The following is a 25,138-nucleotide window of genomic DNA, read 5'->3' as shown; positions in this document are numbered from 1 at the left end:
TGGGGGAGTTTGGTGCCAGACTGGGGGTGCAAGAAGGGTAGGAGCCAATGTGCACAGGCCAGAAAGGGAAGGAGCAACTGAGGAGGGGTTGATAGATCCTACAGGGGCTCGGGGGAGGTCTCTGAATGGAAAAGGGGACCCATGAAGGAGGCACCTATTCCTTTCCTGCTCAAAGCCCAAGTCGTCTCACATGCTGGGTTTCCCAAACATTATTGAGCTCCTCGTGACTGCCAGAGAATTTCCACTGGGCATGGAATAGCTCTTAAGCAGTTTTCAATGGCCACATAAAGAGCTCAATTCTCAATTGGCATGAGGTCGGTGGGGAGGGCTGCCAAAGGCCTTGCTGCCACTGGTTAAATAGCAGCAATGGTGGGATGGGTGGGTGGGCGGCAGGAAAGGTGAAAGTTCATGAGATTTTACCCCCCCCCACCTCCCCCCGCTCCAATGCAAACTAGTTTGCGGGAGACCATAACATTCTGCCCTTTGTACTTACACAGTCATTGCCAATGTTAAGCTCACTACAGTACAGTAAAGGTTAGGTTCAGCTTTCTGATACTTTATTTAAAAGAGTAAATAGAAACTGACCAGAATTTAGAAATTGCCTTGGGTCATCATTTTACCATGATAAATATTAGAAATCAAACTTACATTCCACCAGATCAAAAGGGATGTTTCAAATCTTTGGATGAGAAGGTTCAGCTGCATTGTTTCCCAGCTTCATTGTTCCCCAGCTGCATTGTCCCCCAGCTGCATTATTCCCCAGCTGCATTGTTCCCCAGCTGCATTGTTCCCCAGCTGCATTGTTTCCCAGCCACATTGTTCCCCAGCTGCATTGTTCCCCAGCTGCATTGTTTCCCAGCCACATTGTTTCCCAGCTGCATTGTTTCCCAGCTGCAATGTTCCCCAGCTGCATTGTTTCCCAGCCACATTGTTTCCCAGCTGCATTGTTTCCCAGCTGCAATGCTCACCAGCTGCATTGTTCCCCAGCTGCATTATTTCCCAGCTGCATTGTTTCCCAGCTGCAATGCTCACCAGCTGCATTGTTCCCCAGCTGCAATGCTCACCAGCTGCATTGTTTCCCAGCTGCAATGCTCACCCGCTGCATTGTTCCCCAGCTGCATTGTTTCCCGGCTGCATTGTTACCAGCTGCACTGTTTCCTAGCTGCTATGGCCCCTCCAGAAATTTAAGTGTTAATTTGAGAAAAGACAGTAATGAAACAGGAAAGTGAAAGTTTCCAAGGCACTGGCTCACTTGCTTTAGCATTTGCTGCAGCTTTTCACTGGAATATCTAGGACACAACTTGAGAGTATATTTGTGTGCAGTTTATGGATTGACTGCTGTTTTGGGTAGTTTACAATGACCTTCTACAGATGGTACATAGATGATGGAAAGTCCTGTTGAAATTCCACCCCGGGTTCTTTGAAGGAATGTGCCTCCCTCAAGATGGTTTCTTTATCTGCAGCGTAGGAAATTCTGTTCATTGGGCTTCTGCATGATGTAAGTAAGAAGGAAATCCACTGAGTCCTGTACCAGACAGGTCCCTGTAAATAACAAAGAATTGGAGACAATGAATATGTATCTCAGGGGCAAATAGACAAGAACATGATGGTGCAAACATAGATAACACCTGTCAGTGATCAAAGTTGACCATGCAATGAGCATTTGTCATGGTATTTGCTGGACTGAAGTACTTCTCTTTTCCATATCTCTTCATGAAGGTTAAGTATTTCAAAACATTTTATGAGTGTAAGGATCAGACATTGGTTAGTCACAGTTTCGAGCTGCACGGACCTTCAGACAAGACATTATGCTGCAGGGAGAAAAAGTAGTCATCCCAAGAAAGCCTGTAACCAGGGGGGTTTGGTAAGCTAAAACAAAAACAGAATTACCTGGAAAACCTCAGCAGGTCTGGCAGCATCGGCGGAGAAGAAAAGAGCTGACGTTTCGGGTCCACACGACCCTTCAACAGAACGTCAACTCTTTTCTTCTCCGCCGATGCTGCCAGACCTGCTGAGGTTTTCCAGGTAATTCTGTTTTTGTTTTGGATTTCCAGCATCCGCAGTAGTTTTTTGTTTTTATCTCTGGGTTTGGTAAGCTGCTCCCTTTCTGAGTATGTTTGTCTCCAAATGAATCTGTTTGGTAGTTTAGACTGGCACACGATATTTATTGCTTTCTAAAGTGATGGGAGCATGTAGTTCAAATCCTCATGTCTAATCCAGAAAACAATTATTCTCCAGGGTAGGCTATCCCTGAACATTTTCAAATATCCTTCAGAGCAAAGGATGCAGAGGCTTGCCTGTGGGAGCTGGTGTCCGTGTAGACTATGAGAAAAATTACCTCGAGAAGCCCGAATGCAACAAAATTTCAAAGCAGAGGCTGAAAAAGCAATTAAAAGCACAGAATGCGACATGTTTTATTGCTGTGGTTTAGTGCTCTTTGAAAATCTTTGCAATGATCCTGTAAAACACTTCAATTACAGTTGGGGTATAATCCTGAGCATGGAAGGCAGGCAGACTAATGATGGGGTTGGTGTTTCCTTTACCTTGTTAGCAAATCTACCATATGCTGCAAATGAGATGGTTTTCATTACTGTCTGCAGGTAATAAGGCTTGTTTTACAGTAAGTCTCTGCAATATTAGCAACATGTTATACTGTGTTAGTAATCCATTGTAATACCCCCATTACCATAATGAGGTGACGTTTCCACTTCTCCCGCTGAGCAGAGGCTGTTAAATGTAATTATTTGGACACCCAGCAGCCACCAGACAGAAATAACTTCTATTAATTCTCCCTACCTGTGCCGGATTTTAACAGAGGTGCATGGGTTGGGATGGTTTTATGTCTGTGTATCGTTACTGAGTCAGTCTGTAGGTTTCATGCTCCTTCTATCTCACCTCTCCGTCCCCTAATAATGAACAGGACTCTCACCTTATTAAGTTCACAAAACATGTGGTTTGAAACTACACATCGCAGTCAACACAATTATTTTGTGATCATTCCATAATCTGGGGGAGATGGTGGTGTAGTGATAATGTCTGGATCTGTAATCCCGAGACCCAGGCTAATGTACTGGGGAATAAAAACAAAAAACGCTGGAAAAACTCAGCAGGTCTGACAGTATTTTGCTCTTATCTTAATGTTTTGGGGACATGGGTTCTAATCCCACCATGGCTGGCGGAATTTAAATTCAATTAATAATCTGGAATTAAAAGTTAGTCTCAGTAATGGTGACCATGGAATCATTGCTGATTGTCGTAATGAACCCTTAGGGAAGGAAATCTGCTGTCCTTACCCGGTCTGGCCTACATGTGACTCCAGACCCACAGCAATGTGGTTGACTCTTAAATGCCCTCTGAAATGGTGATGGCAAGCCACTCAGTTCAAGGCAACTAGGGATGGGCAACAAATGCTGGCCTTGCCAGTGATGCCCACATCCCATGAAAGAATAAATTTTAAAAAATCTTCACAGGACAAATAAACCATATGTTGCCGAACTGTGAAATTCTGGTCAGGTTTCATTTACTATGATGAGTAAAGTATATAAATGCTCATTCAAATCTTTACCATACCTGATGTAGAGAAGTTTAACACTGACAATCGCTGCAAAATTATACAACATTCCTCAGTATTGTGGACCTCAATTTATCATTCAAAGTTTAATTCAACCAAAGACAAAAGAATAATTCATGGATTATTGTTCACTTTGACTCCAAACTATGGACCCTGGCAGTTAGTCTGAAATATTGGGTGGAATTGTCCCAGATTTGTAGAAAGTGTGGTAGCGGGCAGGAAAAAGGACATTTTACTTGCCGGCCGCAATGGCGGCTTTTCACTCCATATTATCACATTTCCACCTCAAAATGATGCAACCACAGGAAACACGGCATCTCACTGGCGGGTGGCCTTCAGTTTGCCAGCCACACAGTTAGCTCACCACTTCCTCGCACAGGGCGTCATGTTTAAACTGCAGCTGTGTGCCTGCTCCTCAATGATTGCAGCCCAAGAGGACACTGGTGAAGACAAAAACCAAGAAGAGTGCAGCCCCCTCGATTCAGTGACGCATCCCTGGGACATCTTCTGGACACTGCGGAGGACCACCACAATGTTGTCTACGCCCACTCTGGCCGCAGGAGGCCTATCGGTCTCACCGTTCGCCGCTCCACCTCGGAAGGCAGTGGGAGTGGTGGTCAGTGCCAATGCTGCACACAAGAAGTCGGCCATTCAGTGCAGAAAGCAGATGAACGATCTCATCCGTGCTGCCAGGATATGGCAACCATCTCATCACTAAACTCACACACTCACAAGTCACACATTCACTGGCATCTCACTCACTGCCAGCTCAAGGGACATAGGGACATCACCACTCACGCTCTCACACACACCCTCACATCTCTATCTGGCCTCATCTCCTCTGGAGACTGCCTCCTCAGCCCTCACCCTCTCGAGGCCACTTGCACAGATCAACATGTGCCCCCACACACACCCTGGGTTACCCCCCTTCCCCAGTACAGCTCTCGCCCTGCAGCCCCTTCCCTTGCCTGAGGCCACTTCTCCCCCTTCTCCAGCAAGCCCTACCCCTGCAGCCATTGAAAAGTCACTCCCGCCTTACGGCTGGACTGGTGGGTAGAGACCTGCCCGTGAGCCCCCCTAAAAGTGATGTGGTGCTGCCAGCGAAGCCTGGCGCTGATGACTGTGAGTGCTGCCCGGAGCAAGGTAGAGAAACAAACCTTGAAGCCCCGAGTGAAGTGCAGCTCGTCAGGTGCACGTCGCTTATGTACAGTTGTGAAAGGCATTGGTGTGCAATCACACTGACGTAGCCAGATGATCTGGTGTGGGGGATGATTCCGGTGAGCAGGGCTGATAATGATATGCAGATATATTGAAATGACATTCCCGACATCCAGCGATGGGAAACACAGCCCGTTATTGACAAGCGAAGTGGATGATCACAAACTGGTTGTACAACGGTGTGAAACCAATTTTTGTCCTTTCTGGCATATTGTCTGCTCACACCCGCCATGAAACCTGATGTCCACGGGCACGGAAAATTCCGTCTATTATGTTAATGTGCAGCCTTGGTACCAAAAGATTAATTTCTGAGTCGGAAAACAAGTTATGATAAAATGATGGAAATATGCAGAGCAGTTCTAGCTCAGAGAAAGCAGCACTGTTTCAGGATAAAGTCTGAAAACTGTCTGTGGAAACCCCCTCCTTGCAATTACTCATTTCAGACATTAGTAATGACAGTGCAGCTTTACTTTGCTCTTCAACTAGCTAGACCTTCTGTGCTCATTGTTAATGAATGAGAGAGCTGCCAAAAACACCCTTAATAATTACTATCAAATGTTTTCCACTGAGATTGTTGCAAAGACCACAGAAATTGATGAGGGGAATAATAACAGTGGCTGTTTCAAGAAGGTTATTTCTTCAGAAACTCATAAAGAAAATCAAAGCAAACTGTTCATATGTTCCCCAGTAGCGTAGAGAACACTGAACACATGCCCAGCATTCTACTAAACAAGGTTTACTAAGGCTATAGCAACAGCTGATAGATCAATTAATCCAACTGCAGGGGCAACAACATCTATAATAGTCAACAAGCCCCTGGATACCTGTCTCTCTATATCTCTGTGTCTATATATTTATTGATGATCTAGCTAATCTGAAATAAAAGCAAACCAATCAGCAAACTGTCAGATACAGTTTAACCATGGGTAGCATTGCAGCCTATCCCCACATGCCGATTATGCTTTAGGTTTATTGGACGCTGATTAAAAAATGGAGCATGTCTGATGTTATTTTTTCCCATCCCTGAACATAAGGTACTGTCTCTGAGTGCCCTTAGTATCAGTTAATTCAGCAGATATTTGAGATTGAACAGGGACCTTGCACTCAAACCTCAACACTGTAGCTAGTATAGCTGTTATAACCACTGAATTATCAGGAAAATCTATTGTAAATTATTTTTTAAAACATCTTCCAGATAAAATCTGTAGTTTTGTTTACTTCTTGCTTTAATGTTATTGACATTAGGAGGGAAAATATTGCTTTTTATATTTAGTGTTTGTCAAATATTTTCCCTTGACACTAATTTCTGTGCAGTTATTAAAAAATCATATAAATTGCAGTATATTTACACATCGACACACAGGAAACCCACATTTCTTGATAGGGCAGGTTACTTTATTTTTAATTCTTTCATGGTATGTGGGCATAATTGCCCTGGAACTGAGTGGCTTGCTAGGCCATTTCAGAGGGCAGCTAAGAGTTAACCACATTGCTGTGGGTCTGGAGTCATGTGTAGGCCAGACCAGGTTAGGAGGGCAGATTTCCTTACTTAAAGGACATTAGTGAACTAGATGGGCTTTTACAACAATCAATGATAGTTTCATGGTCACCATTATTGAGGCTAGCTTTCAATTACAGACTTTATTAATTGAATTTATATTCCACTGGCTGCTGTGATGGGATTTGAACCCATGCCCCCAGAGCATTAGCCTGAGCCTCTGGAGTTCCGGCTCAGTGACATTCCATCACAATCCTGCCATCGCCCCTTAACTGGCTCGGCCCAGGGGGATATGCTGAACATGAGTTCAATATCTCCCCACCAGAAGGGGTGGAAAATACTTCCTGCACAATGTATTGTGATACTTCTAAGTTTGCATCTGTGTCATGCTCAGTCTAAACATTTCGTGAGCGATTGTATGATTTGTTACTTTTGCTAAATATAGGGATCAGTTACTAGTGCTGAAGTTGGGAAATATTTTAAAGCATTTCAGGTTAACATGAAAGACGTACTTGGTCAGCTCCAATCATCTTGCCACAGAACAACACTTGCAGAATTTGTTGCCCATCTCTCCTCCTACCTGGACACCTGAAAGGGATTGGGGTGGGAGGGAAGAGAAACAAATATATTTATCTTTAAACGTTAGAGTTGGTAATATTTCTTGACCATCAGAGGGATCCTTCCATTTTTGAAACTCTTGCTGTTAAAAATGCATTTCGCCTGGCCCCAAGGAATGCGGGGCAGAATGACCACCAAGGGATAAATAGAATGTTAAGAACTGCATCTTGAGAAAGGGCAGCCTGGGATGGGCCATGGCCATGGTTAGTCAGGTGGGTAAATAGTAATTATGTTGTTCATTCCTCAATGTGACATTTACCTACAGGAATATACAATTAATACCAGTCTGATGGTGAGGCCTGTGGTCTATTTGATGGCAGCTGTAAACAGCTCCATTAAGGGGCAGTTAGAGGAAGCAAGGGTATCGATGACCACTTCATTTGTTTGGTTAAAGTTCAAGTGTTTGAAAAGGAAAATGTCTTGGCCCAGAAGAATCAACCCATTTCAGCAGCTCCTGTTTCGATGTGTTTTGCTTTGTAAATGCATATTTCTCACATATTTTGAACCAGCAAAATGAGAATTTACTCCTTGTAAAGTGCTATATCCTCTGAAATAACACTGTGATATTTGCTCTGAAAATATTTTCAAATAGAACCTTACTTTAATCCAAAATATATTTTCTTTATAATCACTTTTTCTTCAGTGAAAACATTTGGAAATATTTTAAAGCGTATCACATTAATATGGAGAAGAATCTCCCGGTACAAGCAAGAAAATGAGAGCATGTAGTACAGCGAGCACTTTGATACAGCAGCTCTCCCCCAGCATAGACAGCTTTTTGTACTTCAAGAAAACACCTCTGGCACAATGTATTGCGATACTTTCCACCCACTGAGGTTCACATCTGTGTAACACTCAGTCTTTCATGAGTGGTTGTTCAATAGTGTTACTGTTATAAATACAGAAATTGGGTGCTAGCATTAAAGTTTACTTTCTTGACTAGTAGAACCTGTTCTCAGAAACATACGTGCAGTGGTACAAACTGGGAAACGAATAGCAGCTGTCCATAGTGCTACTCATTATAGTATTCAAGAAAGGAGGAAGACAGATCACAGGAAACGATAGGCTACTGAGTCTAACATCTGTCATTGGGAAAATACTAGAATCCATTATTAAGGAAGTATTAGCAGGACATTTAGAAAATCACATTACAATCAGGTAAAGTCAGAGTTTTTTCGAAAGGGAAATTGTGCTTCCACAAATTTTTTCAGAGTTCTTTGCGGGTGTACCGAGCAGGGTGGATAAAGGGGGAACCGATAGATATAGATGTATTTGGTTTCCAAAAGGCATTTGATAAGGTGCACATAAAAGGTGACTGCACAAGGTAAGCGCTCGTGGTGTTGGGGGTGATAGAGGATTGCTTAGCTAACATGAAGCAGAAGTGGGTCATTATCAGGTTGTCAAACTGTAACTAGTGGAGTGCAGCAGGGATCAGTGCTGGGACCGCAACTATTTACCATCTATGTTAATGACTTGGATAAAGGAACAGGCTGTATTGCAGCCAAATTTGCTAATGATTCAAAGATAGGTGAGAAAGCAAATTGTGAGGATATAAAGGCCCAAATTTTCCCGTCCCGCCCACTCCAGGAGTCAAAGCGGGCGGGATGGATAGTTTGACGGACCAGCAAAAGGTCCATTGATTTCAGGTGGGAAATGGGACTGGAAATCTCGCCCAAGGAGTCTGCAAGAGGGGATAATTAGTTAGCGGGCAAAAATTTGGCAGATGGAGTATAATGTGGGAAAATGTGAACTTGTCCACTTTGGCAGGAAGAATAGAAAAGCAGAATATTATTTAAATGGAGAGAGACTGCAGAACGCTGTGGTACAGAGGGATCTGGGTGTCCTTTCACATAGATCACAAAAAGTTCGTATGCAGGTACAGCAAGTAGTTAGGAAGGCAAATGGGATGTTGGCTTTTATTGCAAAGGGGATAGAATATAAAAGTAAGGAAGTCTTACTACAACTGTGCAGGGATTGGTGAGACAGCACCTGGAGTACTGTGTACCGTTTTGGTCTCCTTAGTTAAGGAGCGATATACTTGCATTGGAAGCAATTCAGAGAAGGTTCACTAGGCTGATTCTTGGGATGAAGTGATTGTCGAATGGGGAAAGTTAGAGCAGGTTGGACCTGAACTGATTGGAGTTTAGAAGAATGAGAAGCGATCTTATTGAAACATAAACGATGCTGAGGGGGCTTGGCAGGGTGGATGCTGGGAGAATGTTTCCACCCATTGGGGAATCTAGAACCAGGGGCACAGTTTAATAACAACAGGTTTTCCATTTAAAACGGAGATGGGGAGGAATTTCTCCCTTCAGAGGATTGATAGTCTTTGGAATTCTCCTCCCCAGAGAGCAATGGAGGCTGGGTCATTGAATTTACTCAAGGCTGGGTAAGACAGATTTTTGATCGACAAGGGAGTTGGGGGTTATGGGGACCAGCAGGAAAGTGGAGGTAAGACCATAACCAGGTCAACCATAATCTTATTGAATAGCGGAGGAGGCTCGAGAGGCCAGAAGTCCTACTCCTGCTCCTATTTCTTAATTATCTTATGATCTTTTGTCTGTTAAGAGAGAGAAGATGTTTTCTGATTTGTGATATAGACAGACTGTCCCTGCCATCTCCTTCCTGGTTAAAATCAAAAAGAGAAAACTGAATAATGTCCTGCTTCTCTTTCTCCCCCTCCCCCACCCCCTTACATAAAGAAAGGAAGCAAGAGGTTTAAGAGAAATTTGATACTGTAGTGAATTAGTGCAATGTAGGATCTCCTCCTTTGCTGAAAATTCAGTGAAAAGTAGTCAACTTTGCAGGTGATACTCTCAAACTAGGAGGGCCTATAGAATCAGAAGAGGCAGCTTAAAAATTATAGAATGAGTTGGACAAAATTTCAGAGGAATAACAGATTTAACACAGTGAAGTTTGGAGACCGTGCACCAGAAAGGAAAGTTGATGATCAATGTAGTTCATGAAAAGTGACGAAATTGCAAGACATCGATGCCTTAATTAACTCCATGCCAAATATATCAAACACGTGCAGACCAGCAATCAACAGTTTGCTTTTCTTTGTTCATTATTTTTTGGAATGACTGCAGGAGTATTGATCCCTGACTGTTCTCATGGTAACAGGGTTGACCAAAAAAGCACATTCACATATCTTTGACTGTTCTGATTGGTGTGAAAATGATGAAATGATTTCTCCTGTAGCCTGACTGGATTTAATTTTTACCCATCATCTATTTCCAGGAGAATACCTTTATGCTGGTACAGCTTCCGACTTTCACGGCAGAGATACTGCTTTCACCCGCTCCCTCGGACCACCTTCCAATCGGCATTACATTCGAACAGACCTCTCTGAGCATTACTGGCTCAATGGTATGAACTTATAGCTACTTGTTTGCTTAGAAATACTCTTTTTAAGTTATTAAATAAAGCCTAGTGCAGGTCAAGTAAATAGTGTTGAGATTTGGACCATTTTTATATCACGTGCACTAAGGTTACATATGATGCTGGTGAATTCATGAATGCTTAAGCCGATAAATGCTCACGGTTTTGATTGGAAATATGTCTTCATAAGCTATTGCTGTTCACTTGAGTCAGTGTACCCATTCAGCAGATGCATTATCTAAGAAAATTAAAGCAAATACAGATGATAAATGTTACCACTACACCGGTGTTTTGCATTAAGGAGTAGGAGTTTATGGTCATAATGTGGCCAAACATGTTGATAGAATCTGTTTGGTCATGTTAGAGTAGGTGGTAAAGAGTGGGAGAGTTTCCTGGTCAGCCATACTGCAGAAGGCAATAGCAAACCACTGCAGTACTTTGCCAGGCATAACCATGGACCATCCAATGGAAGTCCATGGTCACCAACACCTTCTTAGGGCATGGTACCTCAAGGAGGAGGAGCTTATGATACACATCAACACAAGGGGACAATAAAATATGGAGGCAGATGGATTATCCGGGAAGTGTGAGACCATCTGCAGAATGTATTCTCAAACCACTCAGCTTTCACACTGACAAAGCAGATTTCTTGTAAATTATAGCAACTTAAACTACTTTAATATTATGACAGAAGCATTGCCAACTCCTGCTGTATTAAATAATTCAGCTCCGAGGGAGTGGAACTCTGTGCACACATCCAGGCATGTCTATCACTAAACTCAGTTCAATGTAAAACAGGCAACTGTGGTGTGCCTTATAATGATGTAAAGGCACCAATCACTCAAAAGGGATTGTGCAAACGCATGGGTTCATTTATTAATTCCAGGCACATGTGAGCATATACACACGGATAGAAAGCTTGAGGACATCAGCAGCAGGTCTGTGAGTGTGTGCCCTCCGCTCCAGGCTGAGGTGAAACTGAAGCTGGGTCACACGACATTCTTCCCTTAAATTGGTGCCATGCTACTTTCTCTTAAAGGTATGTTACAACAGTAACATATCTCGAGATGATATTACATACACAGATGCAAGTCTAAGAACTGGTACCTGTACTATAATGGAGCTGAAGATATGCAATTGCTGAATACTCCAACCAAAGCAGTCTTTCTGGTAGTAGCACTGACTGAAGTTGCAATTAATAGTTTATGGATTGTGTATGGATGAAATGGAAGGCTAATGTAAAACATTATTCCACCCGTACTTCATGAAACAACTTCTTGGCCTCCCTACATTGAGCACTCTTATCAACTGAGAAGACTTGGCCCCAGCTCTGGTCACCAGGTAACAACAGGTGAGGGACGTTGTCCTACATTAGCCTCATCCATCCAAAAAAATAATCTTACACTCCCCCACTTAATTGTCTTTTGCCTCTGTTACTTTACTTCAAAGTCCATTCAAATGTTTGACAAGGTCCCACATGGGAGCCTTATAAAGAAGGCAAATGCACATGGGATACAGGGTAATTTGATAAGGTGGATTCAAAATTGGCTTAGTTGTAGGAGGCAGAGGGTGATGACAGAAGGATGCTTTAGTGACTGGAAGCCAGTGTCCAGTGGCGTACCACAGGGATCTGTGCTCGGTCCCCTATTATTTGTCATTTATATAAATGACATAGATGACTGTGGGGGTAGGATTAGTAAGTTTGCGGATGACACAAAGATTGGCCGGGTGGTTAACAGTGAGGTTGAGTGTCTTGGGCTACAGGAAGATATAGACGGGATGGTCAAATGGGCAGATAAGTGGCAGATGGAATTTAACCCTGAAAAATGTGAGGCGATACACTTTGGAAGGAGTAATTTGACAAGGAAGTATTCAATGAATGGCATGGCACTAGGAAGTTCTGAGGAACAAAGGGACCTTGGCGTGTGTGTCCATAGATCTCTGAAGGCAGAGGGGCATGTTAGTGGGGTGGTGAAAAAGGCATATGGGACACTTGCCTTTATCAATCGAGGCACAGATTACAAAAGTAAGGAGGTCATATTGGAGTTGCATAGAACCTTGGTGAGGCCACAGCTGGAGTACTGTGTGCAGTTCTGGTCGCCACATTATAGGAAGGATGTGATTGCATTGGAGGGGATGCAGAGGAGATTCACCAGGATGTTGCCTGGGATGAAAAATTTAAGTTATGAAGAGAGGTTGGATAGACATGGGTTATTTTTGTTGAAGCAGAGAAGACTGAGGGGGCGACCTGATCGAGGTGTACAAGATTATGAGGGGCATGGACAGGGTGGACAGGGAGCAGCTGTTTCCCTTAGTTGAAGGGTTAGTCACAAGGGGGCATAAGTTCGAGGTGAGGGGCAGGAGGATTAGGGGAATGTGAGGAAAAACTTTTTTACCCAGAGGGTGGTGACGGTCTGGAATGCACTGCTTGGGAGGGTGGTGGAGGCGGGTTGCCTCACATCCTTTAAAAAGTACCTGGATGAGCACTTGGCACGTCATAACATCCAAGGCTATGGGCCAAGTGCTGGTAAATGGGATTAGGTAGGTAGCTCAGGTATTTCTCACATGTCGGTGCAGACTCGATGGGCTGAAGGGCCTCTTCTGCACGGTAATTCTGTGATTCTGTTCTTCCTGACATTTATCCAAAATTACTCTTTTACCAGTTTTAGACTATGTTATTTTCTCCAAGTGTATTTCCAGTAAGACCAAAAAAGGCTAACAGTATTAATGAAGGATGGGGTGCCAGTGCCACTCAAAAAATGGTTTATCACCGCCTTCTGCAGATTCTGGCTGACCAGGAAACTCTCCCACTCTTACCACCTGCCATAAGTGTGTCCGAAGGATTTACAGTCAACTTTTTTGGCCATACCACAAATGTGCCATCCATGGCCATCAAGTCCTGGGGTGGGGATTTGAACTTATAGCTTCAGGCTCAGAGGCTGGGATGCTATCCACTGCACCATAAGACTTTGTATTCTTTTGTGGTAATCTGAGGTGTAATACACCTTTAAGAGACTGTGAGCAGCTTGACCACATGACTGTAAGACCCAATAGCTGTGTAGTGTGGGCTACCATGTTAATGTTAGTCTAAAGTAAGGTCTGGCTGGAGAAACACATATCATGTTAATGCTCTGTTGTCTGTGTAAATAAATAGCATGTGCTTCATTTCATATTGGTCTCTGCGTCTGCCGTATATTGTAATCGACTCACCTGCCAACAGATAGGTGTGCAACTGGTTCACGAACAAAACGATCCATAGTTAGAACATAACAACTGGCGATGAGGCAAAACACTTTTCCCCAGTGATTGTGATTGTTTTAAGCAAACACAAGAAGGGAAATGAAGGGGAGACTACATGAATTAAAAAAAAGAAACGTAATTTTGAAAGCAAGAGGCCATCATTGATGGTTTTACAAATCTTTGTATGTTAAGTGGTCATTTGCAGTTTCTAAAATATGTTCCTCAGTGTGTCTCTCCATGTGCTAAGTGACAAGTTTTTATTTACAGAAGCAAAGTTTATCGGAGCATTTTCCATTCCGGACACCTACAATACAGATGATGATAAGATATATTTTTTCTTTCGGGAAGCAACAGAGGACAGCAGCACCTCCGACAAGTCCATCTTTTCTCGGGTTGCACGGGTTTGTAAGGTAGGTGGAGAATTGTAACATTGCTAGTTTATTGTGCTTGTACAGTGAGGAGTTACTTTATTCACACAATGCAGGTCATTCTGATAAACTCCACAGTTCATTAAATGACAGAACCTTTAACTTTGCAAGCAGTTTTCTTCCCTCCTCCCTGAAGACAGTAACTCTTTCTGGTGACTGCACACACACAACAGCCCTCTGGTACCTGAAGCAAACTCTTATGAGGCTAGATAGTGAGTGCTGAGAGGCTATTACTTCATGGTTCCAACGTCATGAATGGTGGTGGACAATTAAACAACTTGCTAGAAGAGGAGCTCCACAAATATCCCCATCCTCAATGCTGGGGGAGCCCAGTACATCAGTGCAAAAGATAAGGCTGAAGCATTTGTAGCCAGAAGTGCTGAGTGAATGATCCATCTCAGCCTCCTCCGGAGGTCCCCAGCATCACAGATGCCAGTCTTCAGCCAATTCGATTCGCTCCATGTGATATCAAGAAATGGCTGAAAGCACTGGATAGTGCAAAGGCTATGGGCCCTGACAATATTCTAGCAATAGTACTGAAGAATTGTGCCCCAGAACTTGCTGCACCCCTAGCCAAACTCTCCCAGTACAGCTACAATACTGTCATCTACCTGACTATGTGGAAAATTGTCCAGGTATGCCCTGTACACAAAAAGCAGGACAAATCCAACCCGGCCAATTACCGCCCCATCAGTTTACTCTCGATCATTAGTAAAGTAATGGAAGGGGTCATCAACAGTGCTGTCAAGCGGCACTTGCTTAGCAATAACCTGCTCACTGACACACACAGGTTGGGTTCCGTCCGGGCCACTCAGCTCCTGACCTCATTACAGCCTTGGTTCAAATATGGACAAAATTGCTGAACTCCCGAGGTGAGGTGAGAGTTGACATCAAGGCAGCATTTGACCGAGTGTGGTGTCAAGGAGCCCTAGCAAAACCGGAGTCAATGGGAATCAGGGTGAAAACTGCCCACTGGTTGGAGTCATACCCAGCACAAAGAAAGATGGTTATGGCTGTTGGAGATCAATCATCTCAGCTCCAAAACATCACTTCAGGAGTTTCTCAGGGTAGTGTCCTCAGCCATAAGACCATAAGACATAGGAGCAGAAATTAGGCCATTCGGCCCATCGAGTCTGCTCCGCCATTCAATCATGGCTGATACGTTTCTCAACCCCATTCTCCTGCCTTCTCCCCATAACCTTTGATCCCCTTCAATCAACAGCCCAACCATCTTGAGCTGCTTCATCAATGACCTTCCTTCCATCATAAGGTCAGAAGTGGGGATGTTCACTGATGATTGCACAATGTTCAGCACCATCCATGACTCCTCAGATACTGAAGCAGTCCATGTCCAAATGCAGCAAGACCTGGACAATATCCAGGCTTGGGCTGACATGTGCCAGACAATGACCATCTCCAACAAGGGAGAGTCTAACTATCGCCCCTTGAAATTCAATGGCATTACCATCTCTGAATCCCCCACTATCAACATCCTGGGGGTTACCATTGACCAGAAACTGAACTGAACTAGCCATATAAATACTGTGGCTGCAAGAGCAGGTCAGAGGCTGGGAATCCTGGGTTGGGTTTTTCCTTTCCTTTGTCTGTGAACATTGAAATCAATTGTAGTTCAAGCCCAGCCTAACATCAGCTGGCTCAACACAAACTAGGGTTTTTACCACAGTTAAAGCTGAAAACTTTCTGAAATTTCTATTTGATTTTCCTCTTTCTATGTTGAGCAAAAACCCTAGGCTACTAGTCGACGGAACAGTGTGATATGAAGGCAAGTTCTCATTTTCTCAGTACACTCATTGGCTCTGCTGTAGCTTTGACATGTTACAGTCCACATTTCAGTTGTGCTTCAGTTTTTGTTCCATATAACAATCTTTATTTTGGCATTGCCACCTCTCCATCTGTGTAAAATGATGGCCACATAGCAAATCAGCTCAACTGGGGACAGGGTAGCGTCATATGGTGCAGTTTTGCTGTCGGTTGGAAAGACCAATTGGTGAGTGGCAGGTTCTGTTATAAGAGCTGCATATGAAGTAATTATTTGGTGTCGTTGTGGACTGCTGTTATTGGTATGGGCACCTGTTGCCAAGTTGCTGAAGCCTTTGATAGTCATGGTGGCCCATGCTGGTCAAAGGTGATGTCATAATTTTCCTCTGCTGTCGGCTAGTATCTCCTAGCTGCGAAAATTAAAGTTTAGGGCCTTTATACCATGCTTGCAAGCATCACTGAAGCAAAGATTTGGGCATTCTACTGGTCTTGGTTCCAGCTACCTCACCATACTGAAAATCCTTGGGTGTGGGGCTGTCTTCCACACTGCGAATTTGCCTGAGCCAGCTGCTCTACTGAGTGCCAGTGTACAAAAATTGCTTTTTATGCACAGATTTATTTGTACTGTGTGTTGATCTCCTAAGCTTGTGAAACTTGATCTAGTCAAGAGGGCAGATAGACAAACATACACAGGTCTCTGGTAATGTATTTAAAAATATTCTTATGATGGTTTATATTCCTTCATATCCAGGAGGTCCAACCATCACCTGTTCATGTTCACTTTGGTCTGGTCTAAATTCAAAATATAAATTAATTTGCATGTCCATCTCTTAGTAAGACCCAAACCAGCGACATCCTGCGAATGAATTAAAATAACATTAAAATGTACACGAAAAAGTGTTTTGGAATTTGTTGAAAAGGATTTGCAGGAACCTGGGCTTAAATATTTTTATTAAGTTGAATGTAGCATTGAAATAAAAAATAACAAAATTCCAGTATTGTGCCCAGTGCTGTGTGCAGATTAAGTGAGGTAACTCAGTGCACAGGATATACATGGGAGATTGAAAAAACATTTGTGCAGCTGCTCCATCCATTCGAGGCAGCACAATGAGGAAGTCTGGCACGTAGATCAATAAAATAACCTGTCCCACCCTTAGATATTGGCTTCATCAAACACAGCGCAGCTTACTTTTATCTCAAACACTGACTCTCACATTGAGTGTTCAATTGACCTGATCTTAGAGCGCACGCACTCTCAGGACTTGACGGTAAACTATAGAAATTATATGATCCATGTCCAAAATTTAATGTAGCACAGTATGTTGGAGCATAATAACTGAAAAATATAACGGAGTGAGCATTCTAGTTTTTGATATGTTTGTCTGTGTTTATGGCAAAATGTGATTTTTTTTCATTGATTGTGATATGAATATATACTCATTGGAAATGATATTGAAGAGTGTGGATAAACAAAAGTATCTGGGCTGTCAGATTCATAGGGCGGAATGGTCCGATCCCATTGGTGGCGGGCGTCATGGCGGCCGTGAACAGTCAATATGGCGAGAAGGCCAATAATCAGTTTTACACCGTTGTGAAACCAGATCACGATCGTCCGCTCCACCTGTCAATGGCAGGGCCGTGTTTCCCGCACATTGGGAATCTAATTTCAATGCTTTAGCATCTCATTGTAAGCCCTGCTCACCGGATTCATTCCCCCAAGCTGGATCGTCTGGGTATGATTGCACACCGCGTGTTCAAAACTGTACATAAGCGACGTGCACCTGGTGAGCTGCACTTCACTCAGGACTTCAAGGTTTGTTTGCCCACCTTGCTCTGGGCACTCGCAGTCTCAGCACCAGGCTCCACAGGCAGCACCACGTCACTTTTAGGGGGGCTCATGGGCAGATCTTTGCCTACCAGACCAGCTGTAAGGTGGGGGAGGCTTTTCAATGGCTGCAGGGCTAGGTCTTGCTTGGGGAAAGGGGAGAAGTGGCCTCGGGCAAGGGAAGAGGCTGCAGGGCGAGGGCTGTACTGGGGAAAGGTGGGGGGGTATCTGGCACATGTTGATCTGTGCAAGTGGCTTCAAGGTGGTGAGGACTGGGGAGGCAGTCTCCAGAGGAGATGAGGCCAAATTGACATGTGAGGGTTTGTGTGAGAGAGAGTGAGTGATAATATCCCTTGAGCTGGCAGTGAGTGAGATGCCAGTGAATGTGTGATGGGCTTGTGAGTGTGTGAGTTTAGAGTGATGAGATGGTTGCCTTACCCTGGCTGCACGGATGAGATCATTCATCCTCTTTCTGCACTGGATGGCCAACCTCTTCTGTGCAGCATTGGCACTGACCACCACTGCCATCGCCTACTAAGCCGGAGTGATGAGATTGCTGGACATCCTGTGGCCAGAGCAGGGGTAGAGGACATCATGGCGGGGCCTCCACAGCATTCCAGTGACGGGTCACTGAACTTTTCTTGGCTTTCAGGGCCATGTCTTCACCGGAGCAGTCCTGGGCTGCAGGCATTGGGAACTGTGTGTACGGCTACAGTATAGATATAGCACCCAGAGTGAGGAAGCAGTGTGGAATCGGCATGACGGGCGATTCAGAGTTTCCTGTGGCTGCATAATTAATGAAGCAGGAAGCAGATGATATGGCGCGAAAGCCCACCATTGCATCTGGAGGTTAAAACACCATTTTTCATGCCCGCTACTGCACTTAGTGCAAATCTGGGATGATTCCGCCCATATTGTTCTAAAAGTACAAGTAGATAAAGCCATAGAATGACTAATAACAAATTTGGATCTTATAGGCATAGAGCATGGTTTGGGTTGATGAGTCAATCTGTGTTTACTACATGCCATATTGTAATTCAAAAGGTATTCACTATGTTTTTATATTCTTTCATGGGATGTGGGTGTCGCTGGCAAGGCCAGCATTTGTTGCCCATCCCTAACTGTCCTTGAACTGAGTGGCTAACTAGGCCATTTGTGGGGGCAGTTAGCTACAATAGTACATTGCTGTTGCTCTGGAGTCACATGTAGGCCAGACCAAGTAGGAATGGCAGATTTCCTTCCCTAAAGGACATTCATGAACCAGGTGGGTTTTTATGACAATCACTGATAGTTTCATAGTCGCCATTATTGAGATCAGTTTTATACTTCAAATTTATTAATAGAATAAACCTGCCATACTGGGATTTGAACCTGCAGCCCAAGAGCATTAGCCTGGGCATCAGGATAGTGCAGTATAGTGACAGCATCACTATGCCACCATCTTCCTCCATATGTATAATATTTTGAGTATTTTTGTGTGATAAGTGCATGTATGTTTTTATTATTGTTCTATGTTTTCAATTATGGGCTGAATTTTGCCCTTGACAGGCGGGCGGGCCTGACTGACTTGGCGGTGGGTGGGCTGCTGATCGCCACCACCAAAACGGGGCCCGCCACCATTTTATGTGGGCGGGCCAATTAAGGCCCACCCAGCGTGACTCCCGGTGGGAAACGCTATGCGTTCCCTGTGCAGGTTGTGGGGGGGGGGAGGGAATTCCACAACTGCCAGAGTGCGCTCTTTCACACATGTGCGCATCTCCCTGAGACTAAGTGCTTTCTCAGGGAGATCGCTGAAAGGTTGTGAAACTTTAAAAATAGAAAAATAAAAAAATCATTAACATGACCCCCTCATGTGAAAATGTCACACGAGATGGGACATGTTAATAAAGTACACAGAAACTTTATTAAACTTTTTAAAATCCAAAATCAGACCTCATCCCGCCAGTGGATGAGGTTTGTTAAAAAAATCACCTACCCGCCTGCCCATTGGGCCCGTGCACCGAGCCAAAGTTCGCACGGGCTCCTCAAAATCATCGTCAATTGGTGACTTAATGGCCTTACCAAGGCCTTTAATTAGTGGCGTGCACGTGTCCCGCTGCATAGCGCACCCGCTGACCTAAACATCGCGATGCCGCGTGCTGAATTTTTAAGCACTGGCATGTGGACTCCACCATCCGCACGTCAGCAACAAAATTCAGCCCTATGTATATCTTAGAAAATGAGCTGTGGGAAAAATAAAGAAAATTGCTCCTGTATGACAGAAGTTATTGCACTTCCTTACATCTGAAGCCTGATGTAGTACAGTGCAAAACATGGATCCTGATCAGTCTAATACAGTTAATCCAGAATGTTCTGAACTCCTGGAGCTGGCTTGCAGGAATGTAGAATGCTTATTCACCTCCGTACACTGTGCCGAAGAAGATGGACTTCATCCTAATTATTTTATATTAGGAAAAAATGTACTTTGCTTGATGAATGCGCTACTCTTAAGATTGCTGATTGGCTGGCAAGTGGACTCTGATTGGTAGCGGCGTTGCCATGGAGAATACACCAGTGATGGTGACTGACAATTAACTTCCAAGCATTGTTTGAAATTTAAACCAGGCAGCTTGGCAGTAAACTGTCAGTCACCATCCTTCTCCATGGCAATGCCTCTACCAATCAGAGTCCACTTTCCAACCAATCTCTTCACATAATGTATAAATTGTTGTTTTCCCCTTATACAGGTATTCTTAAGATTCTTTTAATAAGCAGAATTTATTTTCAGACAGCTCTTAGTTACAAAAAACTACAAGCAATTTTCTAAGTATATTTAAAACATTAGAACAAGCTGTAAGTAACATAATTGAAGAAGGGGGTAGGTGCAAAGTACTATTGATGCTGTGCTTGTGGCCGTGGATCACTCAGCCTGTTTTATTTTAAAAACTGCATTCCTTTCAGATGATGCTGTTTAAGGGGATCTCAGTGTGTTTGTGTGATATTGTTCCCTTTGTTCAAACCCAGCTGGATTGACTTCAGCCAATTGATCTCCTTGGAGTGGGTTTGCTCCATCCGGTGTTACGGAGCAAGTGAACACCATGGGATTCCCTTTCTTTTGCTAAACAGGAAAGTTTGGGGATTCCAGCCAGGATAGCTTCATGGTGCATCTGAGCTGAAGAATTCTACAATTTATTGACACGATTGTTGTGCTGCTAATTTAATACCAAATTTCTGCTATCATATGTGGAAGTGTGGCACTTAATTGGTGGTATAAAATCACAATAAGTTAGCATTGATGAAATGTGTATTCCTATACCTGATCCCATTAATGGCTGATTTTTAACTCTGTAAAAGTGGGTGGGGTTTTGACTAGCTCAAATCGGGCCCTAATTGTACACCGACAGCTCTACTGTGCAACCTGAATTGGCATGGTGCCTCAGATTGTAATAATGTAAACTAATCAATCTTGTGATGTGGGTCCACAATACGCCCCTCGAACCAACTGATTGTATCAGTAATTAGATTCCAGTGCAACTCTCCGTGAATTCCAATAAAAGTGAAGTGAAATGCTGATGAAGTTAGATTTGGATTATGAAACTATTAATGAACAATTCAGGAGGTTGGAATGTAAAACTTGCTATCACAGGGAGCGGTTGAGATGAATAACGTAGATGCATTTAAGGGGGAGCTAGATAAGTTCATGAGGGAGAAAGGAATAGAAGTATATGGAGACAGGGTGATAAAAGCAAAATACTTCAGAGGCTGGAAACTGAAATAAAAACAGAAAATGCTGGGAATACTCAGCCGATCAGGCAGCATCATTTACATCAGCTCTTTTTCTCTCTCTACAGGCCTGCTGAGTGTTTCTAGAAAAGCCGTTGTTGTTCTCCTTATAGCAGAAAAGGTTTAGGACAGGTTTGATAGAAGTGTTTAAAATTCTGTGGGTCTTGATAAGGTAAATAAGGAGAAACTGATTCCACTCGGAGGTCGGTTCAGTCAGCAGAGGACACAGATTCAAGATAATTGGCAAAAGAATCAGTGTGGACATGAGGAAAGAAATATAAGCTCCAAGCTGTTATGATCTAGTTTGCATTTCATAAAAATTTAGTAACATCCCAAAGAAACTCAATTAATACTTGAAGGGGAAAAATTTGCAGTGCTGTGGGGAAAGATTACAGGAGTGGGGCTAATTGATAGTTTCTTCAGGAGTGCTTATAGTGAAGGACTGCAGCAAGTTTGGAAACAGAGGGAGAGACGAGTAGGTAAATCAATAAGCGGTGATTTGGTGACACTGAAGGCGGAATTTTCTGTGCCCGCTGGCGCCGGGCATCATGGCGGGCGTGAACGGACAATATGGTGGTGCGGCTGCACTTTAAATATGGTGTCTGGCGTGAGGAAGCGGTGAGGTAACGGTGTGACAGGCGAATCAGAGGCTGCCCACCAGCGAAATGACATGTTTCCCAGGAATGCATAATACAAGGAAACATACTTAGAAAATAGGAGCAGGATTAGGCCATTCGGCCCTTCGAGCCTTCTCCGCCATTCATTATGATCATGGCTGATCATCCAACTCAATAGCCTGCTCCAGCTTTCTCCCCATATCCTTTGCTCCCGTTCATCCCAAGAGCTATATCTAACTCCTTCTCGAAAACATACAATGTTTTGGCCTCAACTACTTTCTGTGATAATGAATTCCACAGGCTCACCACTCTCTGAGTGAAGAAATTTCTCCTCATCTCAGTCCTAAATGGTCTACCCCGTTTCCTCAGACTGTGACCCCTGGTTCTGGACTCTCCCATCATCAGGAACATCCTTCCTGCATCTACCCTGTCTAGTCCTGTTAGAATTTTATAGGTTTCTATGAGACCCCCCCCCCTCATTCTTCTGAACTCCAGCGAATATAATCCTAACCCAATCAATCTCTCCTCATTTATCAGTTCGCCATCCCAGGAATCAGTCTGGTAAACCTTCGCTGCACTCCCTCTATAGCAAGAAAATCCTTCCTCAGATAATTAATGAGGTGGGATTGGGACAATACATTATGAAAATCCACCATTGTGGCCAACGGGTAAAACGTTCTTTTTCCCGCCCACTACCACTAAGTGCAAATCTGGGGCAATTCCACTCTGAGTTTCATTATTATTATTATTATTATTATTATTATTATTATTATTATTATTATATCATGAGTTGTTAGGTTCCAGGAGGAGAGGATTGAAGATAGTGAGAGTTCCAGCGTTTGCAGTTTCTGGGGAATAATGAGCTTGAGTAGGAACTGCTGTAATAAATCTTGATTTTAAACAGTAAGGATTTAGGTTAGCAAGGAGTAGCACACAGGATGGAATATTTCCCACTGAGAAGGAACAGAAGATTCATTATCGCTCTCTGAAGACCTATGGTGGTGCTAGAGGTAGATAAATGTGCCTAACAGTGAACCTACATGCCTGTTATCTTGTTTGAATTGTAAATCATGACCTTTAGATCTACTTAAGAAAATACGTTAGTGTTATTGCAATGTTTAATACTTATTTGCAAATTACTTTGTAAATCAAAGAGTGAAAATTGTGACTAATATTTCACTCCAATTCTCTGGGGATTTTTTTCAAGGTTTCACTTTTATTCGGAGTTACTGAAGATGTCAGTTTGAAATATTAAGTGTTTGAGGAAATCAATTTCCTCTGGTGAATTCTGCTTTAAGACTGGTGCTGGCAACTGCTAGAGATCAACTTACACATCATTAGGAACAAAACACAAGCAAATTTTCCTGATGGGAAATGCATTCGTGTTGTGCTACACAAATGCTACTGAAGTACTTGCCTGGTTACAGCTAATGCTTTGTTTTATTAGTAAATTGTGAGCTCGTGCTGTGCATTCGACTCAAATAAATCTAACATAAAGCTTATCCTCACCAGAACAGACTGCAGTAGCTCACACTCTGCATTTTGGCAAATGACTTGGAAAGGAGCAATTTTAAAAATAGCCCATAACTCTGCTAGAGTTGTTCATTTGTCAGTAGTCAGCCCATCTGAACAGTTGGTCAGTTAATGCATTCAATCAGCTCTTGTTGTGTAAAAATGTTACATTCAACAGAAAAATGCTAATAGTCACAGAGATACAATCATGCCAAATCTTCTTGGCCATATACCGTCTATTAAATAGCTCATTCCCTTTTCCACTCTTAGCTGTAGCTGATGATGATGTAACGATAGATTGGAACCCAGCCTTCCTTCAGACCCAGATCCTTCCATTAGTTTTGCTCCTAATTGTAGCACACTGCAACTTATTAAGTGATACAGCATATGGACATCCTTGAGGTGATGAGTGTTATAGTGTTAGTGCCATGATGATGAATTCATTAATGGGGCATTCCCCAACCACTTATTCCCTATGATGAAAAAGGTAGTGAGATTAGAAGGAGATTGATATGCAGTATGTGCCTATTTATTTACTAGAACTGAAAGAAGTACTTTTCCTGAAGAGTTGTGCTTGAGCTGTAGAGACACCAAACTCAGCACATAACCAATAACGCATTTACCCAGCAGAACAGGCTGATTGGAAGGGGATGCATTGCAATTTGTTATTTGAACTGAGGACCTAATTTAGTCTGTATGTCGAGTGTTAACCAACTCACTGCTGGAGACATGATTATGACCTAGAAAATTGGCTGCACATCATCTGATCTTCAGGTGCTGAGGAGCTTCCTAAGCACCCAATATGGTGGCAGGAAGTGCACCATTTGCCATATTAGTAAAATCCAAACAATGGTCATGCAATGCCTGTGACTGAAACTTGCCATCTGGAGCACAAGTTGAGCAATCACCTGTGTATGTATGTGTGAACACCTCAGTTTCATGTCTGGCAGTGAAGGGAGCGGTGAGAGTGATGCAATTACTGTCGTTGCCAATAGTGTGTTTGAAATATAGCCCAAGACTTTTCCAGATACATACAAGGATTTGCAGAGGAAAAACCTCTCAATGATGAGGTGGTGAGTTATAGAGAGCAAGCTAAGGAAGGAGGAGAACATTTTAAAATGGGTTTATTATTAAAGTAGCTAGACAGTACAGAACTGATGAGAGACCTAAGGAGAGGATCCTGTGAAAAAAAACGCCAAAAGATATTCTGCTCAATTTTACTTCACATTTTCTAAGGAAACTGAAATGTTTTTGTCCATAACTAATCTCATGATTCAACTCCTCATTGATTGTATCAATCAGTTTTTAAGTTCCATTAACTGCAATTGGAGCTTTGGTTACAAACTTTTAAAAAGAGACTAGCATTTTATGTACTTAATCAATCTTGTAGCTCATATCCAAAGGTCTTCTGACTTCAAAAGAAGCCAAGCTATTGAAAAATGTGGTTATGTTGTGATTGATGCCACCTTCAGTCTGGCCCCTTTTTAAATGCACAGTTTATGTGAAAGTCAGTGGAATATTGAAGAAGCCTAATTCATCACAATGTGTGTGAAATGTTAAATGTGTATTTCCAGAGAAATTGATGGGAAAGTTCAGGAGTATAATTGGAAGCTCTGTAGAAATGCTTGGATGTATGCCATAGATTTATGAAAATAAATAAAATGTTTGGTGTATAAAGTACCAGCAGTG

General features: G+C 43.1%; 1 protein-coding gene across 5 annotated transcripts in view; it reads left to right on the top strand.

Annotated features, from left to right (window-relative positions):
• Positions 1 to 25,138, top strand: part of LOC144687166 (semaphorin-3D-like) — a 380,732-nt gene that overhangs the window by 231,077 nt on the left and 124,517 nt on the right. For all 5 annotated transcript variants that reach the window (XM_078552912.1, XM_078552909.1, XM_078552911.1 and 2 more), the window contains 2 exons: positions 10,146 to 10,274; positions 13,794 to 13,936. In XM_078552912.1, coding sequence (XP_078409038.1) covers positions 10,146 to 10,274; positions 13,794 to 13,936 — 272 coding nt within the window. The remainder of the gene's footprint in view (positions 1 to 10,145; positions 10,275 to 13,793; positions 13,937 to 25,138) is intronic.

The sequence above is a fragment of the Cetorhinus maximus genome, chromosome 12 (genome assembly GCF_964194155.1).
Source record: "Cetorhinus maximus chromosome 12, sCetMax3.hap1.1, whole genome shotgun sequence".
Classification (NCBI taxonomy): domain Eukaryota; kingdom Metazoa; phylum Chordata; class Chondrichthyes; order Lamniformes; family Cetorhinidae; genus Cetorhinus; species Cetorhinus maximus.
This window is presented reverse-complemented; position numbering and strand designations above follow the sequence as displayed.